The following is a 20,636-nucleotide window of genomic DNA, read 5'->3' as shown; positions in this document are numbered from 1 at the left end:
TCTGGGCTCTCTGCCAAAAGCCCCCTTATTTAATTAAGTTTGAGAAACTTTGTATCTTTTTTTGACATTCAGTGCAGGAAATCAAAGGGAATGAGGGACTTTCCAGTAAGAATCTGGGACTGGGGCTGAGCTGTTAAAATCAGGACTGTCCCACAGTTGGGAGGTATGACAGTGTAAAACTCTATTTTTCGTGAAAGTGTTTTTTTTCTGTGTAAACAAAAACAAGGTTGTCACAAGAGTACATTATACTCCTTTAAATATAGAAAGAATGTGAATAAAGGTGAACCACCCCTTTAACAGTATTTATATATTGCCGGTGCTGCAGCAGCGTTATTGCCCCATATTTCTATAGGGCAGAGTCACACTGAGGGAGCAGTAGCCAATCAGGTACAAAGTAGGAGCGGGAAGGTGGTACAGACAGCAGCCAGTGTGCTAGAGCCGCTTCCTTGGAATCAAATAAAGTACTTGTCATTTTATAGAGCCCACTGCAGGGCTGTGATTGGCTCTCCCCCTCCTACTGTGCTTCTGGCAGGGACCGTTAGGACACGCCCACCCCTCATTTGAAACCCAGACACATATCAGGTACTATATATTATTTAGAATTGCCTGCAAGATTTTTTCACTTATCTGTCTTCTTTAATGCACCTGTTTCAGATGAAGTTGGAAGAGTTCTGGAAGAGAGACCCGCCGGAGGAATGGGAGAGGGAGGCGCCGGGGGAATGGGAGAGGGAGCCGCCGGGGGAATGGGAGAGGGAGGCGCCGGGGGAATGGGAGAGGGAGCCGCCGGGGGAATGGGAGAGGGAGGCGCCGGGGGAATGGGAGAGGGAGCCGCCGGGGGAATGGGAGAGGGAGGCGCCGGGGGAATGGGAGAGGGAGGCGCCGGGGGAATGGGAGAGGGAGTCGCCGGGGGAATGGGAGAGGGAGGCGCCGGGGGAATGGGAGAGGGAGGCGCCGGGGGAATGGGAGCTGCCAGGGGAATGGGAGGGGGAGCCGCCGGGGGAATGGGAGAGGCAGGCGCCGGGGGAATGGGAGCCGCTGGGGGAATGGGAGAGGCAGGCGCCGGGGGAATGGGAGAGGGAGCCGCCGGGGGAATGGGAGAGGGAGCCGCCGGGGGAATGGGAGGGGGAGCCGCCGGGGGAATGGGAGAGGGAGCCGCCGGGGGAATGGGAGAGGGAGCTGCCAGGGGAATGGGAGGGGGAGCCGCCGGGGGAATGGGAGAGGCAGGCGCCGGGGGAATGGGAGCCGCTGGGGGAATGGGAGAGGGAGGCGCCGGGGGAATGGGAGCCGCTGGGGGAATGGGAGAGGGAGGCGCCGGGGGAATGGGAGAGGGAGGCGCCGGGGAAATGGGAGAGGGAGGCGCCGGGGGAATGGGAGAGGGAGCAGCCAGAGGAATGGGAGAGGGAGGCACCGGGGGAATGGGAGAGGGAGGCGCCGGGGTAATGGGAGCTGCCAGGGGAATGGGAGAGGGAGGCGCCGGGGAAATGGGAGAGGGAGGTGCCGGGGGAATGGGAGCTGCCAGGGGAATGGGAGAGGGAGGCGCCGGGGGAATGGGAGCTGCCAGGGGAATGGGAGGGGGAGCCGCCGGGGGAATGGGAGAAGGAGCGGCCAGGGGAATGGGAGAGGCAGGCGCCGGGGGAATGGGAGCCGCTGGGGGAATGGGAGAGGCAGGCGCCGGGGGAATGGGAGAGGGTGGCGCCGGGGGAATGGGAGAGGGTGGCGCCGGGGGAATGGGAGAGGGAGGCGCCGGGGGAATGGGAGAGGGAGGCGGAATGGGAGGGGGAGCCGCCGGGGGAATCGGGGAGGCAGCAGCCGGGGGAATGGGAGAGGGAGGCAGAATGGGAGGGGGAGCCGCAGGTGGAATGGGAGGGGGAGCCGCCGGGGGAATGGGAGAGGGAGGCGGAATGGGAGGGGGAGCCGCTGGGGGAATCGGGGAGGCAGCAGCCGGGGGAATGGGAGAGGGAGGCAGAATGGGAGGGGGAGCCGCCGGGGGAATGGGAGCGGCTGGGGGGCTGGAAACAGACTTAATTGAGCAAGTAGAGAAGCCTTGTGATTGGCCCAGAGGAAGATCAATGGAATGTGAGATCTGTGGAGAGGTGAGTCCTTTCTTTTACGGTTTCTATATCCAGATACTTAGATTTTAAATCCCACTTTAAAGGCCCCACTCTGTCACACAATGTATGGGTATGTGTATATGTTTTAGTGTGATTGCTCACAGCCAAGATGGAAAATACCAAACCAAATCTTGTATGAAATCTTTGTTTGTTAGAAAACTAATTGTATTGATCATTTCAGGTTCCAGAAGCGACAGAAGTTCATCCGAGAAAGTTTGATGATACATATAGGTATAATATAGAATCTGTTTATTCCAGTGTTATTACTGTTCTATGTAGTTGATTTACAGTGACGCTGCTACAGTCAGAACTGGAGTGAATAGAGAGTGAATAGGAGTGTAGGAGGGACAGGGGTCACATCTTCCCGTTGGCATTCAGTCCACTTCAAGACAAAGAGGATCCCAGCAATATGGCTACAGACATCTGAGCACCATGTACAGACTGAATAAGTGGATAGCAAGGAAAGTGTCCAGTCTTTTACCACTTTAAAGGAGGACATTTAGCAACTCCCCCCCGGCATGTCAGCACCCCGAGAATGTCATCTGCTAATGGGTACATGGATGGGCCCCTTAATAATGGACTCATCTTAAACCTCTTGCACACTGGTGTTTGGGAGATTTAAGTGAATCTAAGAGAATGAGCTGATTAATTGCACTTTATTGCAGTTGTATAGGGGCTGGCAGTTGTATAGGCGTGTCTAGTTGTATAGGCGTGTCTAGTTGTATAGGCGTGTCTAGTTGTATAGGCGTGTCTAGTTGCATAGGCATGTCTAGTTGTATAGGCGTGTCTAGTTTTATAGGCGTTACTAGTTGTATAGGCACGGGCAGTTGTATAGGCACGGGCAGTTGTATAGGCATGTCTAGTTGTATAGGCGCGGGGCAGTTGTATAGGTGCAGTGTATGGCCACACTAATTGTTGGGTGCAGCGGACACCTCCGCCTCACTGCAGGGCAATGCAGGAAGGATTGCAGCCTGTGTCCCAATGAGTATGACGCATTTTTTTTATTTTTTGATTGTCATTATAATTTGGGTAATGGATCTCACTGCTTCCTCTAATGGCCAAACTCACAGTGCATGGATTATGTAACCACAAATAAGATATATAAGGATATAAGAAAAGAATGTCTAACCTGTAACTTTCCAATGGGCGCCTATTGCTAATTTCTATTCTCTCTGCTCTGTCCAAAACTTCCACAAAAGGCAAAAAACTGCCAAAAATGCCTTACTGTTATCGGCAATGTAAGAACTTAGGCGCTCATTTTCAACTTATTATAAAGTTATACAGGTATGGGACCTGTTATCCAGAATGCTCGGGACCTGGGGTTTTCCGGATAAGCGATCTTTCCGTAATTTGGATCTCCATAATTTAAGTCTGTTAAAAATAATTTAAATATTAAATAAACCCAATAGGGCTGTTCTGCCCCCAATAAGGGGTAATTATATCTTAGTTGGGATCAAGTACAGGTACTGTTTTATTATTACAGAGAAAAGGGAATCATTTAACCATTAAATAAACCCAATAGGGCTGTTCTGTCCCCAATAAGGGGTAATTATATCTTAGTTGGGATCAAGTACAGGTACTGTTTTATTATTACAGAGAAAAGGGAATCATTTAACCATTAAATAAACCCAATAGGGCTGTTCTGCCCCAATAAGGGGTAATTATATCTTAGTTGGGATCAAGTACAGGTACTGTTTTATTATTACAGAGAAAAGGGAATCATTTAACCATTAAATAAACCCAATCGGGCAGTTCTGCCCCAATAAGGGGTAATTATATCTTAGTTGGGATCAAGTACAGGTACTGTTTTATTATTACAGAGAAAAGGGAATCATTTAACCATTAAATAAACCCAATAGGGCTGTTCTGCCCCAATAAGGGGTAATTATATCTTAGTTGGGATCAAGTACAGGTACTGTTTTATTATTACAGAGAAAAGGGAATCATTTAACCATTAAATAAACCCAATAGGGCAGTTCTGCCCCAATAAGGGGTAATTATATCTTAGTTGGGATCAAGTACAGGTACTGTTTTATTATTACAGAGAAAAGGGAATCATTTAACCATTAAATAAACCCAATAGGGCTGTTCTGCCCCAATAAGGGGTAATTATATCTTAGTTGGGATCAAGTACAGGTACTGTTTTATTATTACAGAGAAAAGGGAATCATTTAACCATTAAATAAACCCAATAGGGCAGTTCTGCCCCAATAAGGGGTAATTATATCTTAGTTGGGATCAAGTACAGGTACTGTTTTATTATTACAGAGAAAAGGGAATCATTTAACCATGAAATAAACCCAATAGGGCTGTTCTGCCCCAATAAGGGGTAATTATATCTTAGTTGGGATCAAGTACAGATACTGTTTTATTATTACAGAGAAAAGGGAATCATTTTTTTTTTTGTTTATTATATTTTTATTGTTTTTTTGCATATAACTGTTTATACAGCAAATAAAGAGTATTAAACAAAGATAAAGAGAAAAAAAAGGAAAAAGGGAAAGGAAAAGAGAACAGAAAAAGACATGGTAAATATATTAATGGTAGTGAGCCTAAGTTCTGCTGGCTGTGATGATCCTGGGGTGTTGGTAGTTTTTCGTTGTTACCTCAGCATGTCTTTATTCTCCTTGTATGGGTGTTCGGAGCTCCCATGTGGACCAGACTTTTAGGTATGTCGGGGTCTTGTTGTGGAGGTGAGCAATCCTAGATTCGAAGTTCCTATTGCTTTCAATTAGGGATGTAGCGAACCTCACAAAAAAAGTTCGCGAACCCGTTCGCGAACTTCTGCCAAAAAGTGCGAAACTTTGCGAACCCCATAGACTTCAATGAGAAGGCGAACTTTAAAACCTAGAAAAGCCATTTCTGGCCAGAAAACTGATTTTAAAGTTGTTTAAAGGGTGCCACGACCTGGGCAGGGGCATGCAGGAGGGGGATCAAGGGCAAAAATTTCTCTGAAAAATACGTTGTTGACACAGTGTTGCGTTTTGTGCTGTAAAGGGCAGAAATCACACTACATTTCTAAACTTGTGTAATAAACTGCTTTAAAACATCCGGCGCCTACATGCCAATCAAGTCGTGTAAAGGTTACGGCCGGTTCACACGCAAAGACAAAACGCCGCAGTAGTGGATACGGAATATATTATTGCTGGTGGAAAAACATCGCTCAGGTGATTTTATTGCAATGCAATGTCACTACTATGTGTAACGTATTGGGTTACAGCAGATGAGATCAGCAGGACAGCTGTCCCCAGCAGCTACATACAGAGCAGTAGAAAGTAGATTACTAGTCAGCAAAGCTACCTAAACTGTCCCTCAAACCCCTGCACAGCTCTCTCCCTATGCTAACTCATCAAGCACACACAGGCAGAATGTAAAATGGCTGCTGGGCTTCGGTTTATATATGGAAGGGAGTGGTCTGGGGGTGGTCCAGGAGGGAGAGCTGCCTGATTGGCTGCCATGTATCTGCTGGCTCTGGGGTGAGAGGTCAAAATTTGGCTCCAGCTAAGGCGAACCCAAAATTGCGAACTTCGCTAAAAGTTCGTGAACTTGCGAACACCCGATTTTCGTGCGAATTAGTTCTCCGGCGAACAGTTCGCTACATCTCTACTTTCAATTCTTTGGCAGAGTTCTTTCCAAGTTGGGAGAGTTGCTGTTTTCCATTTGGATGCTATGGATATGCGTATTGCAGTTAGGGTGTGGTTGGCGAGTTTTTGCTGTGATCTGGTAAGACCAGTTATAGGTCTGCCTAGTAGGAAAGTAGTTATGCTTTTTGGAATCGTTTGATGCATAAGGGATGTCAGCAGGTCTCGGGCCTCATCCCATAGAGTTTGCAGAAGCGGACAGAACCAAAATATATGTGGTAAATCTCCTGTAGCCCCCCCACACCTACAGCACGTCCGTGGGCATTCTGGGTATATTTTGTTCAGTCTCATTGGGGTGAGGTACCAGAACATTAGTATTTTATACAAGTTCTCTTTTTGTTTGGTGCATGTTACGCTTGTTTTTGCATTCCCCCAAATGAGGTTCCAGTCCTCCATTGTAGTTTCTACTCCTATTACCTCTTCCCATTTCAGCATATAGGAATGTTTGTAGCCCTGTTCAAGAAATGGGTCATTAATCAGAGCATATATTCTAGATATCAAGCCCTTTTGGGGAAGACCTCTATATGCCAAAGACTCAAATAGGGTATGTGGATTATCCCTAAAGTGCTTTATAAACGGTTCTAGGAAATGTCTTAATTGGAAATATATATACCAGTGGAGTCGGAAACTTGGGATCTTTTGTTGTAAGGTTTCAAGAGGTAAAATGGACGTTAAGTTGGGGTTAAGCATGTCTTTAACCGTAAATAAGGAGACTCTTTCTCCGGCCTGGGTGGGTAAGGCTGTGACCAGGGGTTGAAACATTGGGTTGCCCAGAACTGCAGTCAGAGGGGAGTATAAAGAGCTGAGTTTATACTTTGATCTGACCTTTCCCCATATTTTAAGTGTAAACGCAGTTGCTTTTAGCGTATTAACCTTAGGTAATGCGTGGTTTTGGTGTGACCAGAACCATATGTTAGGGTGGTATGGATTAAATTGTATATTTTCCATTTTTACCCATGCTATTTCAGAAGACCATGATGACCAGGCTAAGATTTGTCGGGTATGTGTTGCTTCATAGTACCTTTGGAGGGCTGGAAGCCCTAGGCCTCCTTGGGTGTTGGAGGTGTTGAGTACCTTTTTATTGATCCTATGGTATTTGTGACCCCATACAAAATCGTTAAAAGTGGTTTGCATTTCTTTAAAGAATCTTAGTGGGATTTCTATAGGCAAAGTTTCAAAAAGGTATAAAAATTTGGGTAATATATTCATTTTAATTGAGGCTATTTTGCCAAACCAGGATATACTTAATGTGTCCCATTTGCGAAAGTTTGCTTTAGTCATTTTGGCTAGTGGGGTAAAGTTTTGGGTAAATAAGTCTTCATATTTGGAGGTGATTTTGGTTCCTAGGTATGAGATGTAGTCTGTTTTCCATTTGTACTTATATTTAGCTCTAAGGGTTTGGGCTGTTGGGTCCGGCATATGTATAGTTAATGCTTCTGTCTTGGTAATATTTACCTTGTAGCCTGACAATAGGCCATATTGTTCTAGCAAGTTATGTAATGCCGGCAGGGAGGTATGTGGGGAAGTGATAGTCAGGATTACATCGTCTGCGTACAGTGCAATCTTAAATTCTGCTGTTCCCATCGTGACTCCTTTAATTTGGGGGTCATTTCTTATGCTAGCGGCCAGTGGTTCTATACTTAGCGCGTATAGAAGGGGAGAGAGGGGGCACCCCTGCCTGGTCCCATTAGATATTTTGATAGAGGCATTAGTTTTCCCAGGTAGTTTCAAGTAGGTACTAGGTGTAGAGTAGAGAGCTTTAAGTGCTGTCAGATATGGACCTTGTAGCTTTAGGTGTCATAGTTACATAGTTACATAGGGTTGAAAAAAGACCTGTGTCCATCAAGTTCAACCCATCCAAGTAAACCCAGCACACCTAACCCACACCTACCAATCTATACACTCACATACATAAACTATAAATACAACCACTAGTACTAACTGTAGATATTAGTATCACAATAGCCTTGGATATTCTGATTGATCAAGAACTCATCCAGGCCCCTCTTAAAGGCATTAACAGAATCTGCCATTACCACATCACTAGGAAGGGCATTCCATAACCTCACTGCCCTCACCGTGAAAAACCACCTACGCTGCTTCAAATGGAAGCTCCTTTCCTCTAATCTAAAGGGGTGACCTCTGGTGCGTTGATTGTTTTTATGGGAAAAAAGAACATCCCCCAACTGCCTATAATCCCCTCTAATGTACTTGTACAGAGTAATCATGTCCCCTCGCAAGCGCCTCTTTTCCAGAGAAAACAACCCCAACCCTGACAGTCTCACCTCATAGTTTAAATCTTCCATCCCCTTTACCAGTTTAGTTGCAGTCTCTGCACTCTCTCCAGCTCATTAATATCCTTCTTAAGGACTGGAGCCCAAAACTGCACTGCATACTCAAGGTGAGGCCTTACCAGGGACCTATAAAGGGGCAAAATTATGTTTCATCCCTTGAGTCAATGCCCTTTTTTATACAAGACAGCACTTTATTTGCTGTAGTAGCCACAGAATGACACTGCCTGGAATTAGACAACTTGTTATCAACAAAAACCCCTAGATCCTTCTCCATTAAGGATACCCCCAACACACTACCATTCAGTAGATAGTTTGCGTTTATATTATTTCTACCAAAGTGCATAACTTTGCACTTATCAACATTGAACCTCATTTTCCAGTTTGCTGCCCAGTTATCTAATTTTGTCAAATCGCTCTGCAAAGCGGCAGCATCCTGTCGTAACAGCATAAACATATAGGGCCAGTCAAGTCGGTCAAAGGCCTTTTCTGCATCCAAACTTAACACAATAGCTGGGTGCCCTTGACGTTGCATTATTTCTACAGTGTTTATGACTCGTCTTGTATTGTCTCCTGCCTGGCGTCCTTGTATAAAGCCCACTTGGTCAGAGTTGATCAATACTGGGAGTAATGGGGCCAGTCGGTTTGCTAATATTTTAGAAAATATTTTTAGATCCGAATTTAAAAGAGCTATCGGCCTGTAGTTTGCACATAATGTGTGGTCTTTGCCCTCCTTTGGGATAAGGGATAAGTATGATGTGAGGTCTGAGGAGGGGATAGGCTCCCCTTGTTAGTATTGGTTATAAAGTTTGACCAGGTATGGGGCGAGGATTTGCTGATATAATTTGTAATATTGGTATGGAAATCCATCTGGGCCTGGTGTTTTGCCGTTTGGTAGGTGTTTAATGGTAGCTGTGATTTCTTCTAGTGTTAGAATTACTAAATCAAGAAATAAGTCCCTATCTTGAAATACAGGTAGATTAGCTTTTTGAAAGAAATTCTCCAAGTCGGGTGAGGGTAAGGTGCTATCTTTTCTGATGTTGTACAGTTCTGTGTAGTAGTTATAAAACTGTTCCGCAATCTGATCTGGGTTATATATTGACTGGCCTGAGTTATTTTTTATTGTAGATGTTAGTGTCTGATCTTTTAGTTTTCTGGCAAGTATTGTGTGATGTTTGTCGCCATTCTGATAGAATTTTTGTCTAGTCCAGACAAGGGCTTTCTCGACCTCTTTTAATTGCAAAGTTTTCAAATCTGCCCGGAGAGATAGTAACTCTTTGAGCAGGGTATCTGAGTTGTTTTGGTTATATTGGGCTTCAAGTGCCTTTAATTGGTTTAGTAGAGTATAAAGTTGTTGTTTCTGTGTTTTTTTCTTTGCTGAAGTTATAGCAATAAGAGAGCCTCTTATGGTAGCCTTATGGGCTTCCCATAAGGTGGGAAGGGATGATACTGTGCCTTCATTTAGTGTAAAGTACTCCTTTATAGCTTGTTCTATTGTTTTGTAAGAGTCTTGTTCATGTAAGAGGGTCTCGTTTAACCTCCAGTGTGATGTTCGTTTTGGGCAGTTTGTTAAGTTAAGTGTAAGCTGTATTGGGGCATGATCAGACCATGTTATTGGTGCGATCTCAGTTGAGTATTGTATGCTAAGACATGGTTGGGATACCAGAAAGTAGTCCAGGCGAGTATGAACTTTATGCACTGTGGAATAGAAAGAGTATTGCCTGGCCCTTGGGTGGTCTATACGCCATATATCAAATAAAGAGGCCTTATTAACTAGATGCCGTACCTCTCGGGAGATTGTATGGGAGCTAGTATCTGGGGAGGGGTATGACCTGTCCTCTATCTGTGATAGAGGGGTATTAAAGTCCCCGCCAATTATTACATAGGGTGTAGGGTAGGTGGCTATTTTATTTAGCACTTTTCTGATGAATTTAATTTGCCCTTTGTTTGGAGCATAAATGTTTGCTATAAGTAGGGGTTGGCCAGCTAGGGTGCCTTCTAATATAAGGTAGGCTTGTAGGGGACAATCTTTATGCACAACTATGGCGACCCCTGCCTTTTTAGTGTCAGAAGATGCGTAGTAAACCACGGGGTAGTATTTGGAGTATACTTTACATGCAATAAGTCTGGAGAAGTGAGTCTCCTGCAGTAGCGCAACATCTGCTTTTAGATTTCTAAGTTCCTTGACAGCGAGATAACGTTTTTTAATTGAATTTAAGCCTTTACAGTTTAAGGATATAAAATTTACCATGTTTAAGGAAATAATTTCTGCCTATTATTGATTCTGCGCCCTGCAGGAGATCCACCCCATCCGGGACATGACCACCTAGGCCAAAACATATTATAACATAGATTAACCAGCAGGTATAGTATTGTAAATATAACATTCGTAGGAATATAGAATAAAGTAGGAAAGAAATATATAGTAAAATAACTTGTAAATAGTAGTCTTTAACAATAACGGAAATCAGACTGTGTGATGTAGGCGTAATGCTTGCTAAATTTCAGCGTAAAATAAAGTAAGTTCAGTGATTATTGAACTTAATGGGAGACTCCCAGCTCTCCAAGGGGGGGTGTAAAATGCACCTTAAAAGTTAAGTATCAAAGTATGGTAGAAATCGAACCGGTGAAGAGTGAGTTGTCGTCTCGCGTTCTTGCAGGTTTGTATGGTTGTTTTACAGAAGGCAATCTGTGTAGTTGTCTTGTGTATTTCTCATCTCGAAATCAGGGTCCAGTAAGGTAGATTCATACCATTATCGCAGGTAATTTGGGCTGGGGATCCCGACGATGCGGATGAGCTTAGGGCCAGCTTTTGGGGTGAGGGAGATCCGGGTACTTTGTGCCATTGTGGGCTTATCCTCCTTTTAAGTGGGGAGTGTTTGGTTGGGCTGCTTTGTCTTGGGCTAGTGAGGCCAAGTGTTTGCAGTAATTGCTGGCGTTTTTCCAGGCTATGCAGAGTGTAGCTTTGCCCGCGGTGTTGAACTATAAGTCTGAAGGGGTAGCCCCATCGATAGGGAATTTTATTATCCCTGAGAAGCTGTGTCAGTGGTCTGAACTCTCTCCTTTTAGCTAGAGTAGTTGGGGAGAGATCCGCAAATATTTGGATCCTGTGGTTAAGGTACTCCAGTGAAGATGCTGTTCTAGCGTTTGTTAGTACCATTTCTTTTTGTGCATAATAGTGGAAACAGACCACAATGTCTCTAGAGGGTTTGGTTGGAGGTGGTTTTGGGCCCAGAGAGCGGTGTGCTCTATTAAATTCCCATTTGTCGGGTGAGAGATCTGGGCAGATTTTAGTAAACAGTCCTTTTAGGTATTGTGGGATTTCCGCTGTCCCTACCTCTGCTGGTACCCCTCTGATACGTAAATTTTGCCTTCGGGATCTGTTTTCAAGATCCTCACAGGTGTTTTTGAGTTGAGAAATTTCTTCCCTAAGCGCCATATTTTCATCTTCCAGGTTGGTGTGCCTCTGTATTACTTCGTCAGTGAGGTATTCTAGTTTGTCGGTGCGGTCTCCCAGCTCTCTAATTTCGGTATGAATGTCTTTAATTGCTGTGGCTACTGCATCCGCTACAGCTTTAGAGAGTGTGGCTGAGAGGCCTTCTTTAAGCAGAGAGAGTTGGTGGGCCAGTGTCTGTGCTGTTACCGGGGAGTTATCTAGCGTGTCCGCATTTGTGTAAGATGTGCCCCTTTCAGCTGACTGACCTGTTTCATGCTGTATTGCTGGGTCGTCCTCGCTATATAGTGAGGCTGGAGAGTGTGGCGGGGAGTGTAATTCTGAATGCGTTTCAAGGGTCACGCTGCCGCCGCCATCTTGGCTATCAGCGCGCTTCTCTCCTGGAGTCTTGTGCAGATATGGGGACATCGTGGTCCGCTGCTCTTTAGGCTTCCGTTTGCCCATCATTCGGTAGCTGGTGCCTTCCGTTGCAGTTTCCTTCCTGATTTAATAAAAAGCGCTCCTTAATGCTTATGTTCAGGACATTTTATGACCTTGCTGAACGGAGCTCCTGAGTGTTGCGTGCTCACACCATCGCGGTTGGCCACGCCCCCCGAAAAGGGAATCATTTAACCATTAAATAAACCCAATAGGGCTGTTCTGCCCCAATAAGGGGTAATTATATCTTAGTTGGGATCAAGTACAGGTACTGTTTTATTATTACAGAGAAAAGGGGATCATTTAACCATTAAATAAACCCAATAGGGCTGTTCTGCCCCCAATAAGGGGTAATTATATCTTAGTTGGGATCAAGTACAGGTACTGTTTTATTATTACAGAGAAAAAGGAAATCATTTTTAAAAATTAGAATTGTTTGCTTATAATGGAGTCTATGGGGATAATGGATTTCCGGATAAGGGATCCCATACCTGTATTATACTAACATGTCCTAAGCCTGGCATTGCATTATCCCTTATAATAAGTGATGAGTGGATTTTCACCATTGCTGATTTTCCACAAAACCGCTGCAAAAATTTGCCCAGAGAGGAAAAAGTTGTGGTCGCGGCAAAAAAATGGTATGCACACAAAAACCTGCGGTAGCCGCATTTCATTAATTTTTCATCATTTCGCAAATTTTCAGCAGTTTTGCTAAGTGTTCAAAGTGAAACAGGACAGATTCGCTCATCATTACTTATAATACATGAGTGATACTCAGAGTTCCCTGTATAACTCAGCCTGCAGCCTTGTGCCTTTATATGGGGGGCACAGAACCCCTCAGTGACTGCTAATATCCTTATCATTTACAGTAGGGGGTACATTATCCCTTATAATACATGAGTGATACTCAGAGTTCCCTGTATAACTCAGCCTGCAGCCTTGTGCCTTTATATGGGGGGCACAGAACCCCTCAGTGACTGCTAATATCCTTATCATTTACAGTAGGGGGTACATTATCCCTTATAATACATGAGTGATACTCAGAGTTCCCTGTATAACTCAGCCTGCAGCCTTGTGCCTTTATATGGGGGGCACAGAACCCCTCAGTGACTGCTAATATCCTTATCATTTACAGTAGGGGGTACATTATCCCTTATAATACATGAGTGATACTCAGAGTTCTCTGTATAACTCAGCCTGCAGCCTTGTGCCTTTATATGGGCACAGAACCCCTCAGTGACTGCTAATATCCTTATCATTTACAGTAGGGGGTACATTATCCCTTATAATACATGAGTGATACTCAGAGTTCCCTGTATAACTCAGCCTGCAGCCTTGTGCCTTTATATGGGCACAGAACCCCTCAGTGACTGCTAATATCCTTATCATTTACAGTAGGGGGTACATTATCCCTTATAATACATGAGTGATACTCAGAGTTCCCTGTATAACTCAGCCTGCAGCCTTGTGCCTTTATATGGGCACAGAACCCCTCAGTGACTGCTAATATCCTTATCATTTACAGTAGGGGGTACATAATAAGCAGATAGTTTGTAGCCGTATAGACACCAACACCTAACCCTATTGTAAGGATGATATATATTTATAGTGTAATTGCCTCTGGATATTCCATTACAGATTGGAGCTGCCGTATGAAGGTCGGTTCCGCTGCTCAGAAACAGGAATACAGTTCTGTGTGGAATCCCCAACCTTTATTGAATTTGAGCTCAGTTCCTGGGAAGAATATTTAGGATATTTGGAGCAATATTTATATCACATTGTCGGCCCTCTGTTCAACATCACAATAAGATACGGGCGGGTATCAGCGGTGTATCTGCCTCACTACGTGTGTCTGAGGGGTAAGTCCCACACTGATCCGCTAATATTTGACAGGACCTGAAAAACCTTCAGTGCTGAAGTTAAACGAGATACAACCTACTGACCACATGATAACAACAAAGCTGCCATACATTAGTGGTGGGGTGGGAGGGGATCTGTTATTGAATGGACCAGGCAGCGGGATGCAAAGACTTCTGGGTTGGGCACAGCTGTGGCAGTCGGGTAGATTAGGGGTAGATATGGCAGAAGGCAAAGAGCTGTTCTGGAGTCAGAGACCATGAAGCACAAGGAAGACGTGGGCAGTGAGGTTTGTGGGGAGGGTTAGTAAGGGGATTGGGGCACAGGTAGGTAGGAAGGTGTATATGGATTGGGGAGCAAGGCTGTGATAGAGCAAAAATAATTGTGTGGTGAGGATCAAAGCAGAGGCACCGAGAGGGGGAGAATCTGCCCTGTCTGGCATTGGCCTTAGGGCCTGGGCACACTGAGCGTTTGTTCATTTCTCTCAGCCTGTGGTTTTTATTCAGACTGTGAGGGTGGATCTTCTCCTGAGCGCAGACTGAGAGAAATGGACAAAGCGCTTGTGTGCCCAGGCCCTGAGGGTTTAGCTGGAAGGTAACTGTTAGTGTTTCCTACAGGGGGGCAGGTTGATACTAAGCGGTTCAGAGTGGCACATTACAAACATGGGAATATGGTACTGGAGACCCCGGCAGCAGTTCAGCCATTTTATGTTGTACTCAAAGAACCGACCTTCTCCCCAATTGGGGTCGTTATGATGAGGACTTTACCCGGCATATTTAGGAAAAAAATCCCGACTCACGGAGCCATCCTTATATACTGCCGATACATCACCGGTTATACCCTCCACCTGTACTTGGTGCCACAGGACCCCTCGTTACTAAAGGTAAGCCGCTCTTATCCCTACTATGGATCTGTGGAACATTCCGATATAAATAATCATTAATGCTGTGTGTGTAGGAGCTGCACAAGAAGGAGGATGGAAGCGGATTTTCCTGGGTTGCCAAACCCCCTCAGACAAACACTGTGTATAGTAGGAGACGGTATTTTGTGGGAGGGCCCGAGACTGCGAGAATAAACCCAAGGGTGAGTTTTAGTCCTTCATGATTTCCTACAGGGTTACTAGTGAGACCAGTGCTGCCAGAAGCATCTAAGTGCCACATTCTCTGCCCCCCCCCAACTGACAGCGGGAGACTGGGGGAGGGACTCCTAGGGGCAGGTAAGCCTCTGCTGTGGCCAAGCTGCCCAATCCCTGATCCACTACCGGCAGGTATCCCATGTAACCTTCATATGGGGAGGGAGGATCGTGCCACTTCACTTGTGGGGGGTGAGGAGCTTGTCTCCTACTCTGTGTCTCTGGGGGAGTTGTTCCCATGGATCCAGGACAGTGGTCCTTCCAGTACATTGTGTAATCAGCATTGAAAAGGCTATACTTGACTCATTCTGTCTATCTAGCTACCCCCTATCTCTTACCCCTAGTCTCCTAACATTCTATGCACCCATAAATCTGCTGGACCCCATGCAGTTTGGGTGCACTGTGACTGCCTTATGTTGCAAACAATCTCCAAACTGCCAAGGGACACTTCCCATATGATAGCCCCTGTAGTCAGTATAGATACACTGTAATATTTGGCAGGGGGGGGAGGTTCATCAATGGCTCCCCCATACTAACATCGAACTGTAATGTAATAAATCTATAGGAGACACATTGCACTTTACTATTAAATGTATTGTAGGATCTAAAGCTGAGATTTCATGACAACCCAAGCATGTACCCTTACAGTGAGATCTACCTGCTGGATGTGACTGACGAGATCTCATTGACTGTGAGGTGCACACAGAGCCAAAGCGCCATTTGGGATGTTCTACTGAGGAGAGGTAACTGTCATTCATCATTCCCATCAGCCCCTGCCCCAGTGAGCTTACAATCTAAGGTCCCTATCCCATTCCCATCAGCCCCTGCCCCAGTGGAGCTTACAATCTAAGGTCCCTATCCCATTCCCATCAGCCCCTGCCCCAGTGGAGCTTACAATCTAAGGTCCCTATCCCATTCCCATCAGCCCCTGCCCCAGTGAGCTTACAATCTAAGGTCCCTATCACATTCCCATCAGTCCCTGCCTCAGTGAGCTTACACTCTAGGTTCTCTATGATATTGAAACACTAAGGTCAGTTTTTTCTTGAACCAAGTAACCTCTCTGTGTGTATTAGTAGTGGGTGGGGGGGGGTGGGGGGCAGAGTGCTCAGTGGAACCCACACATGGGGAAGAACACAAGGTACATGCACATTGCAGACGGGGCTGGAGTCCAGCTCAGCACTGCACTAACCCCTCATTCTATGTGCCAGCTACCTTTGTTTTCTTCCACTACTGAATGTCAGTGTATCTGTTATATGAGAGACATTCTACATGCTCGATATCTGTATCTGTCAAACAGATTTGCTATGATTACCCTAAAGCTGGCCCTGAACATCGTTTTGGTGCATGTGGTGCAAAAGGCTGGGAATCGAGTGGGTTAAAAGATTTTGATGGGGCGCCATTGAAGGCTCCTGAGCAAAATCTACGTTCAGGGCTGAGTCGGCAGAAGGAGGTAGAAATCCTATTGCTTCTACCCCCATATCTAACGGTTCAGCCCTGAACGTCGGTGGAGAGTGGGAACAATCCATCGGAAATCGCTACATGTATGGCCACCGTAAGGGCTGTTCATGTGGGGTGAATCCTCCACTGGCATTTTTCAGCCTGAGGGTTTCCCATTAGCCAATCATTTACATGAAATTGTGTCACTAGTGAAACACTATTTAGAGGGATATCTGACCCCTACTGACTAGTATTGTATTTAGTTATATGACACCGACTCCACCGGCCGAAGAACTCTGGCAGAGAATACTATTTAATAGTGATGAGCGAATGTTTTCACCAGACACGGATTCACAGCGAATTTCTGCATTTTGGCATTAGCGAATTGTTTTGTGAAATTTCTGCAAATATTTGCCGCGGAAAAAAGCCGTGTGTCAAAAAAAGTCACGACTGCGTCAAAACAGATGTAATTGTGTCAAAATGGGCATGGTCATAGCAAAAAAGATGAGGTTTTTTTTCGCCGTTTCATGAATGTTTCTGTCGTTTCACAAGTTTTTCAGCGAAGTAAAATGGAACAGATTCACTCATCACTACAATTGAACCATTTTTGTTGTACTAACTGGAGGTGCAGTTCTCTTGTCTAATCCTGTGCATATCTGACATCCAGCTGTTCAGCAGGTCCCTGCCAGTCATATTTATCTTGTTTTATTTTGGTTCCTAATGACATAGGAGATAATGTGCTGTAATGTGCAAACTTTAGGGTGATTTCAGAATTTTTAATAAAAACTGCTAAGACATAAAGGGTCAATTGAAAAAAACCCCTAACCCTGTAGGCAATTATGAATAATATCCGGTGCTGGTTTCCCTTTGGGCTAAACATTAACCCTATCTGTAACAATGGCCCCTTTATTGGAGCTCCCTATAGATCCTCTCAGGTCCCTGTCTGGGTTTCACATGAGGGGTGGGCGTGTCCTAATGGTCCCTGCCAGAAGCACAGTAGGAGGGGGAGAGCCAATCACAGCCCTGCACTCACACAGGCACAGACAGGCTTCAGTTCCCTATCAGGTCAAAGATTCTCTCATCACTAGTTTCTGGTATTGTCTCTATATTTTAATAGAATGTATTAGTTATTATTAATGCTCCTCAACATTATCAAACGTGATACTGCACCATATGATGAATGAGTAAATAAAAATGATATTTATTGTTCTACAGTAGCGCTGCCTCTTACTCACATTAATACTCCTTTACTTTTTGTTTTCAGAGGATTTAGGATCAAGGAGCAGACCCGTGACCAAAGCGGCTTCTTGTAGGTATCTCCTCCTCTCTGATATTCTGTTTTTATTCTATATGTTCTCTTTAATCATTAGAATTTTTTTTATTTTTTTAATTTGTATCACAGGAGTAACTTCTTGTTCTGATTCTTTCTTGGAAGGGGAGGGGAAATGGAAAGGACTAGTCTATGTATGTAGTGATGGGAGGGGTCTGTCTGCATCTGGCGACCAGATGTTGCTGAAATTGCTATGGCAGCTCCTAAAGGAACGGAAATGGGGGTGAATATATATATATATATAATATAATGTTATTCTACTGATCTTATGGATATAAATTCAGTATTGACTGTAGTGAGTTGCACATAGAGCAGAATTAGGAACCAAGAGAAGCAGCAGAACTGCATTTATTCTCACTCCTCTCTCTTCTAACAAGTCAGAATATAAAGGAGAAGGAGAGGCTAATAAATAGTTAATCTCAAGATCTGTAAAGAAAGTTCCCATAATGCCTCGCTCCTGCACCAAGACTGCTGTACATAAGTTTGTAAGACTACGAGGAAGCTTCCTGCTGATTGGCTGAGATCCACATTCCTAAGGGGGGGAGGGAGTTCTTAGCATTCTTATGAGAGGGGGGAGTAGCAGAGAGAGCTGTGTGTCTCTGGCACAGGAGAAAAAAAAAGAGACAAGAAATCCTGTGTTTCTTTTAGTAGAGGACTCAGTGCAGCGTTTCTGTGAGTGCTTATGGCTGTATTTACATAGACCTTTCTGATAAAGCTACTGAGTTTTTACCTTTCCTTCTCCTTTAAGGATCTGCTTTATGGCTTTTCTTGGTTCCTTCTACCACTGCCAATAGTAAGGGGAGTTTTAAGTCACATGATAACATAGTAAGTTAGGTTGAAAAAAGACTTACGTCCATCACGTTCAACCATAATGTGGAATATTAGCAAGAGCCTGAGATACAGAGAGCCATCTGGGACAGGGGACGGGTAACGCGTGGAGGCAGTTTTACTAAAACTCGAATTTTTCTCAACTTTTTTTTTTTTTTATTTGCATAAACTCATTTCCACTAATGTCTGACATCTGAATTAAAAAAGCACATGCGGGAAAAACTTAAGGAAGAGTCATTAAAACTGCAATTTTTTTTTAAACTTGTCACATGATAACTGGGAATTTTTAGTTTTGTCACATAGTTAATTTTTTTTGTCTGGTGATCTGAATCGGATAGAAAAAAACAATCTGACCATTAGTAAATGGCCCCCATAGTCATGAATGGTGGGATTTAATATAAGTAATATTCTGGACAAATTGCCTGATTTCTACTCACTGATGTAGCATCTATTTAAGTGTGTGACCCAAAAGACTAACACAGATTATTAAATATTAATACCATCATATGTGCAGTTAGTAGTTATACCCTGGACAAAAATCCATAGGCACAACTTCCATGTGGGCTGCTCAAAAATAACCCAAAATAATATTGTGCCAATGAATTATACTCATCTAAATATAGAAGGAATGGGCTTTATAAAGTAGTGTTTCCGGCTGATTTATTGTAAATTTCTCCAAAATCCCTACTAGCCCCGCCCATCTGTACCACTTCCTGCTGCCTCCTTTCCCAGGCTGTGCAGGGGGGGCGGCGGCACTGTAGGATAGGAACCAATCAGCAGCTAGGCTGACCTGATAGGGAACTGAAGCCTGCCTGTGCTTGTGTGAGTGCAGGGCTGTGATTGGCTCTCCCCCTCCTCCTGTGCTTCTGGCAGGGACCGTTAGGACACGCCCACCCCTCATGTGAAACCCAGACAGGGACCTGAGAGGATCTATAGGGAGCTCCAATAAAGGGGCCATTGTTACAGATAGGGTTAATGTTTAGCCCAAAGGGAAACCAGCACCGTATATTATTCATAATTGCCTACAGGGTTAGGGGTTTCCTATTTATCCAATATGTCTCCTGTAAACAAACAGAAGGATTGGTGTGTCAGGTTAATAAGTTCCTCAGGAGACTCTACCCAAGTAAATTGAAACAAGCAGGGGATGCCAAATTTTGAAATGTTAAACTGAGTTAAACATCATGTCTTATGGGGTGCCATTATATGGGGTGCCATAATGTGGGTAAGATGGATTAGTCATTTATCATCAGGAATTTAGGACTAATCCTTTGATTTAGACAATTTGGTTGCTGGAGTTTATGAATAGGGGAAGGTTGGGTGTAAGTAAGTGATAGAGTCGGGGGCACTATAAGGCAGTGGGCCGTACAATTATAATGTAAATAGACCGGACAGAGGAGGTTTGATGAGTTTTCCTTGTGTCCCACAGACGGGCAGCACTTTGTTGATAGACACCGGGAGGCGCTGATCAGCAGAACTTCCAATATTGACCCAGTTCTGGATTATCTCCTGTCTGATTTCATCCTGACCCAGGAACAGTACGACACAGTCCGGAGCAAGGGAACCCCCCAGGAGAGGATGAGGCAGCTCTATGCCCATGTCAGGGCCTGGGGGGATCCGGAGAAACATGAACTGTACCAGGCACTGAAGTCTCACAACAGAGCTCTCATCAGGGACCTACAGTGCAGCCCAAGCCCCCAGTGATCTGATCAACTGCACTGGGAATGTATGGGGATCCCCACGCATTGAATCCTGGGAACCTTTGCTCATTTACTGCACTAAAGCCATTTGTGCTGATACTTTCCTCTCTGTAACTTGTTACCTTTGCTTAAGGCAGTGCTGTCCAACTGGCGGCCCGCGACCCCCCTCTGTGTGGCCCCCCACCTGTCTGGCTGCTTTGATGGCTTACCTTTGTGTAAGCTTTAAATGGTATCAGTACTGAGATTAACTGCCCCCCTGCATGGTTCTCACCTCAGATTCAGGCTGTAATCCCTCTGTATTGTTTAATAATGTAATTCCCTGTGTTTTTCACACCTTTTAGTTTCTGCATTGTTTACTCCCTGCAGTGTTCACACCTCAGTCTTAGGCTGTAATCACCCCCATTGTTCCCCTGTTCACACCTCAGACATTGTATGTAGTAC

At 44.8% G+C, this 20,636-nt stretch overlaps 1 protein-coding gene across 1 annotated transcript; it reads left to right on the top strand.

The window, feature by feature from the left end:
• Nucleotides 1-2,000: 2,000 nt before the first annotated feature.
• On the top strand, nucleotides 2,001-20,394 carry LOC101733344 (NACHT, LRR and PYD domains-containing protein 1b allele 2). Its single transcript, XM_031893065.1, has 8 exons — nucleotides 2,001-2,093; nucleotides 2,293-2,342; nucleotides 13,553-13,773; nucleotides 14,389-14,654; nucleotides 14,729-14,854; nucleotides 15,505-15,646; nucleotides 17,605-17,649; nucleotides 19,925-20,394. Exons 1-8 carry the CDS (start codon nucleotides 2,070-2,072, stop codon nucleotides 20,197-20,199), a joined length of 1,149 nt encoding a protein of 382 aa, XP_031748925.1. The 5' UTR covers nucleotides 2,001-2,069; the 3' UTR covers nucleotides 20,200-20,394.
• The last annotated feature ends 242 nt before the right edge of the window (nucleotides 20,395-20,636 follow it).

The sequence above is a fragment of the Xenopus tropicalis genome, chromosome 9 (assembly GCF_000004195.4).
Source record: "Xenopus tropicalis strain Nigerian chromosome 9, UCB_Xtro_10.0, whole genome shotgun sequence".
In the NCBI taxonomy this organism is placed as follows: domain Eukaryota; kingdom Metazoa; phylum Chordata; class Amphibia; order Anura; family Pipidae; genus Xenopus; species Xenopus tropicalis.
The sequence above is the reverse complement of the archived record's forward strand: the minus strand, read 5'-3'. Positions and strand labels throughout refer to the sequence as shown.

What these genes read in the sequence shown, in the direction of transcription:
- LOC101733344 (XM_031893065.1), top strand. Translation starts at nt 2,070, where the DNA reads ATGGAATGTGAGATCTGTGGAGAG. An exon ending in AAGTTTGATGATACATATAG is followed by an intron (nt 2,343 to 13,552) that starts GTATAATATAGA and finishes ATTCCATTACAG; the next exon opens with ATTGGAGCTGCCGTATGAAG. An exon ending in CTGCGAGAATAAACCCAAGG is followed by an intron (nt 14,855 to 15,504) that starts GTGAGTTTTAGT and finishes AATGTATTGTAG; the next exon opens with GATCTAAAGCTGAGATTTCA.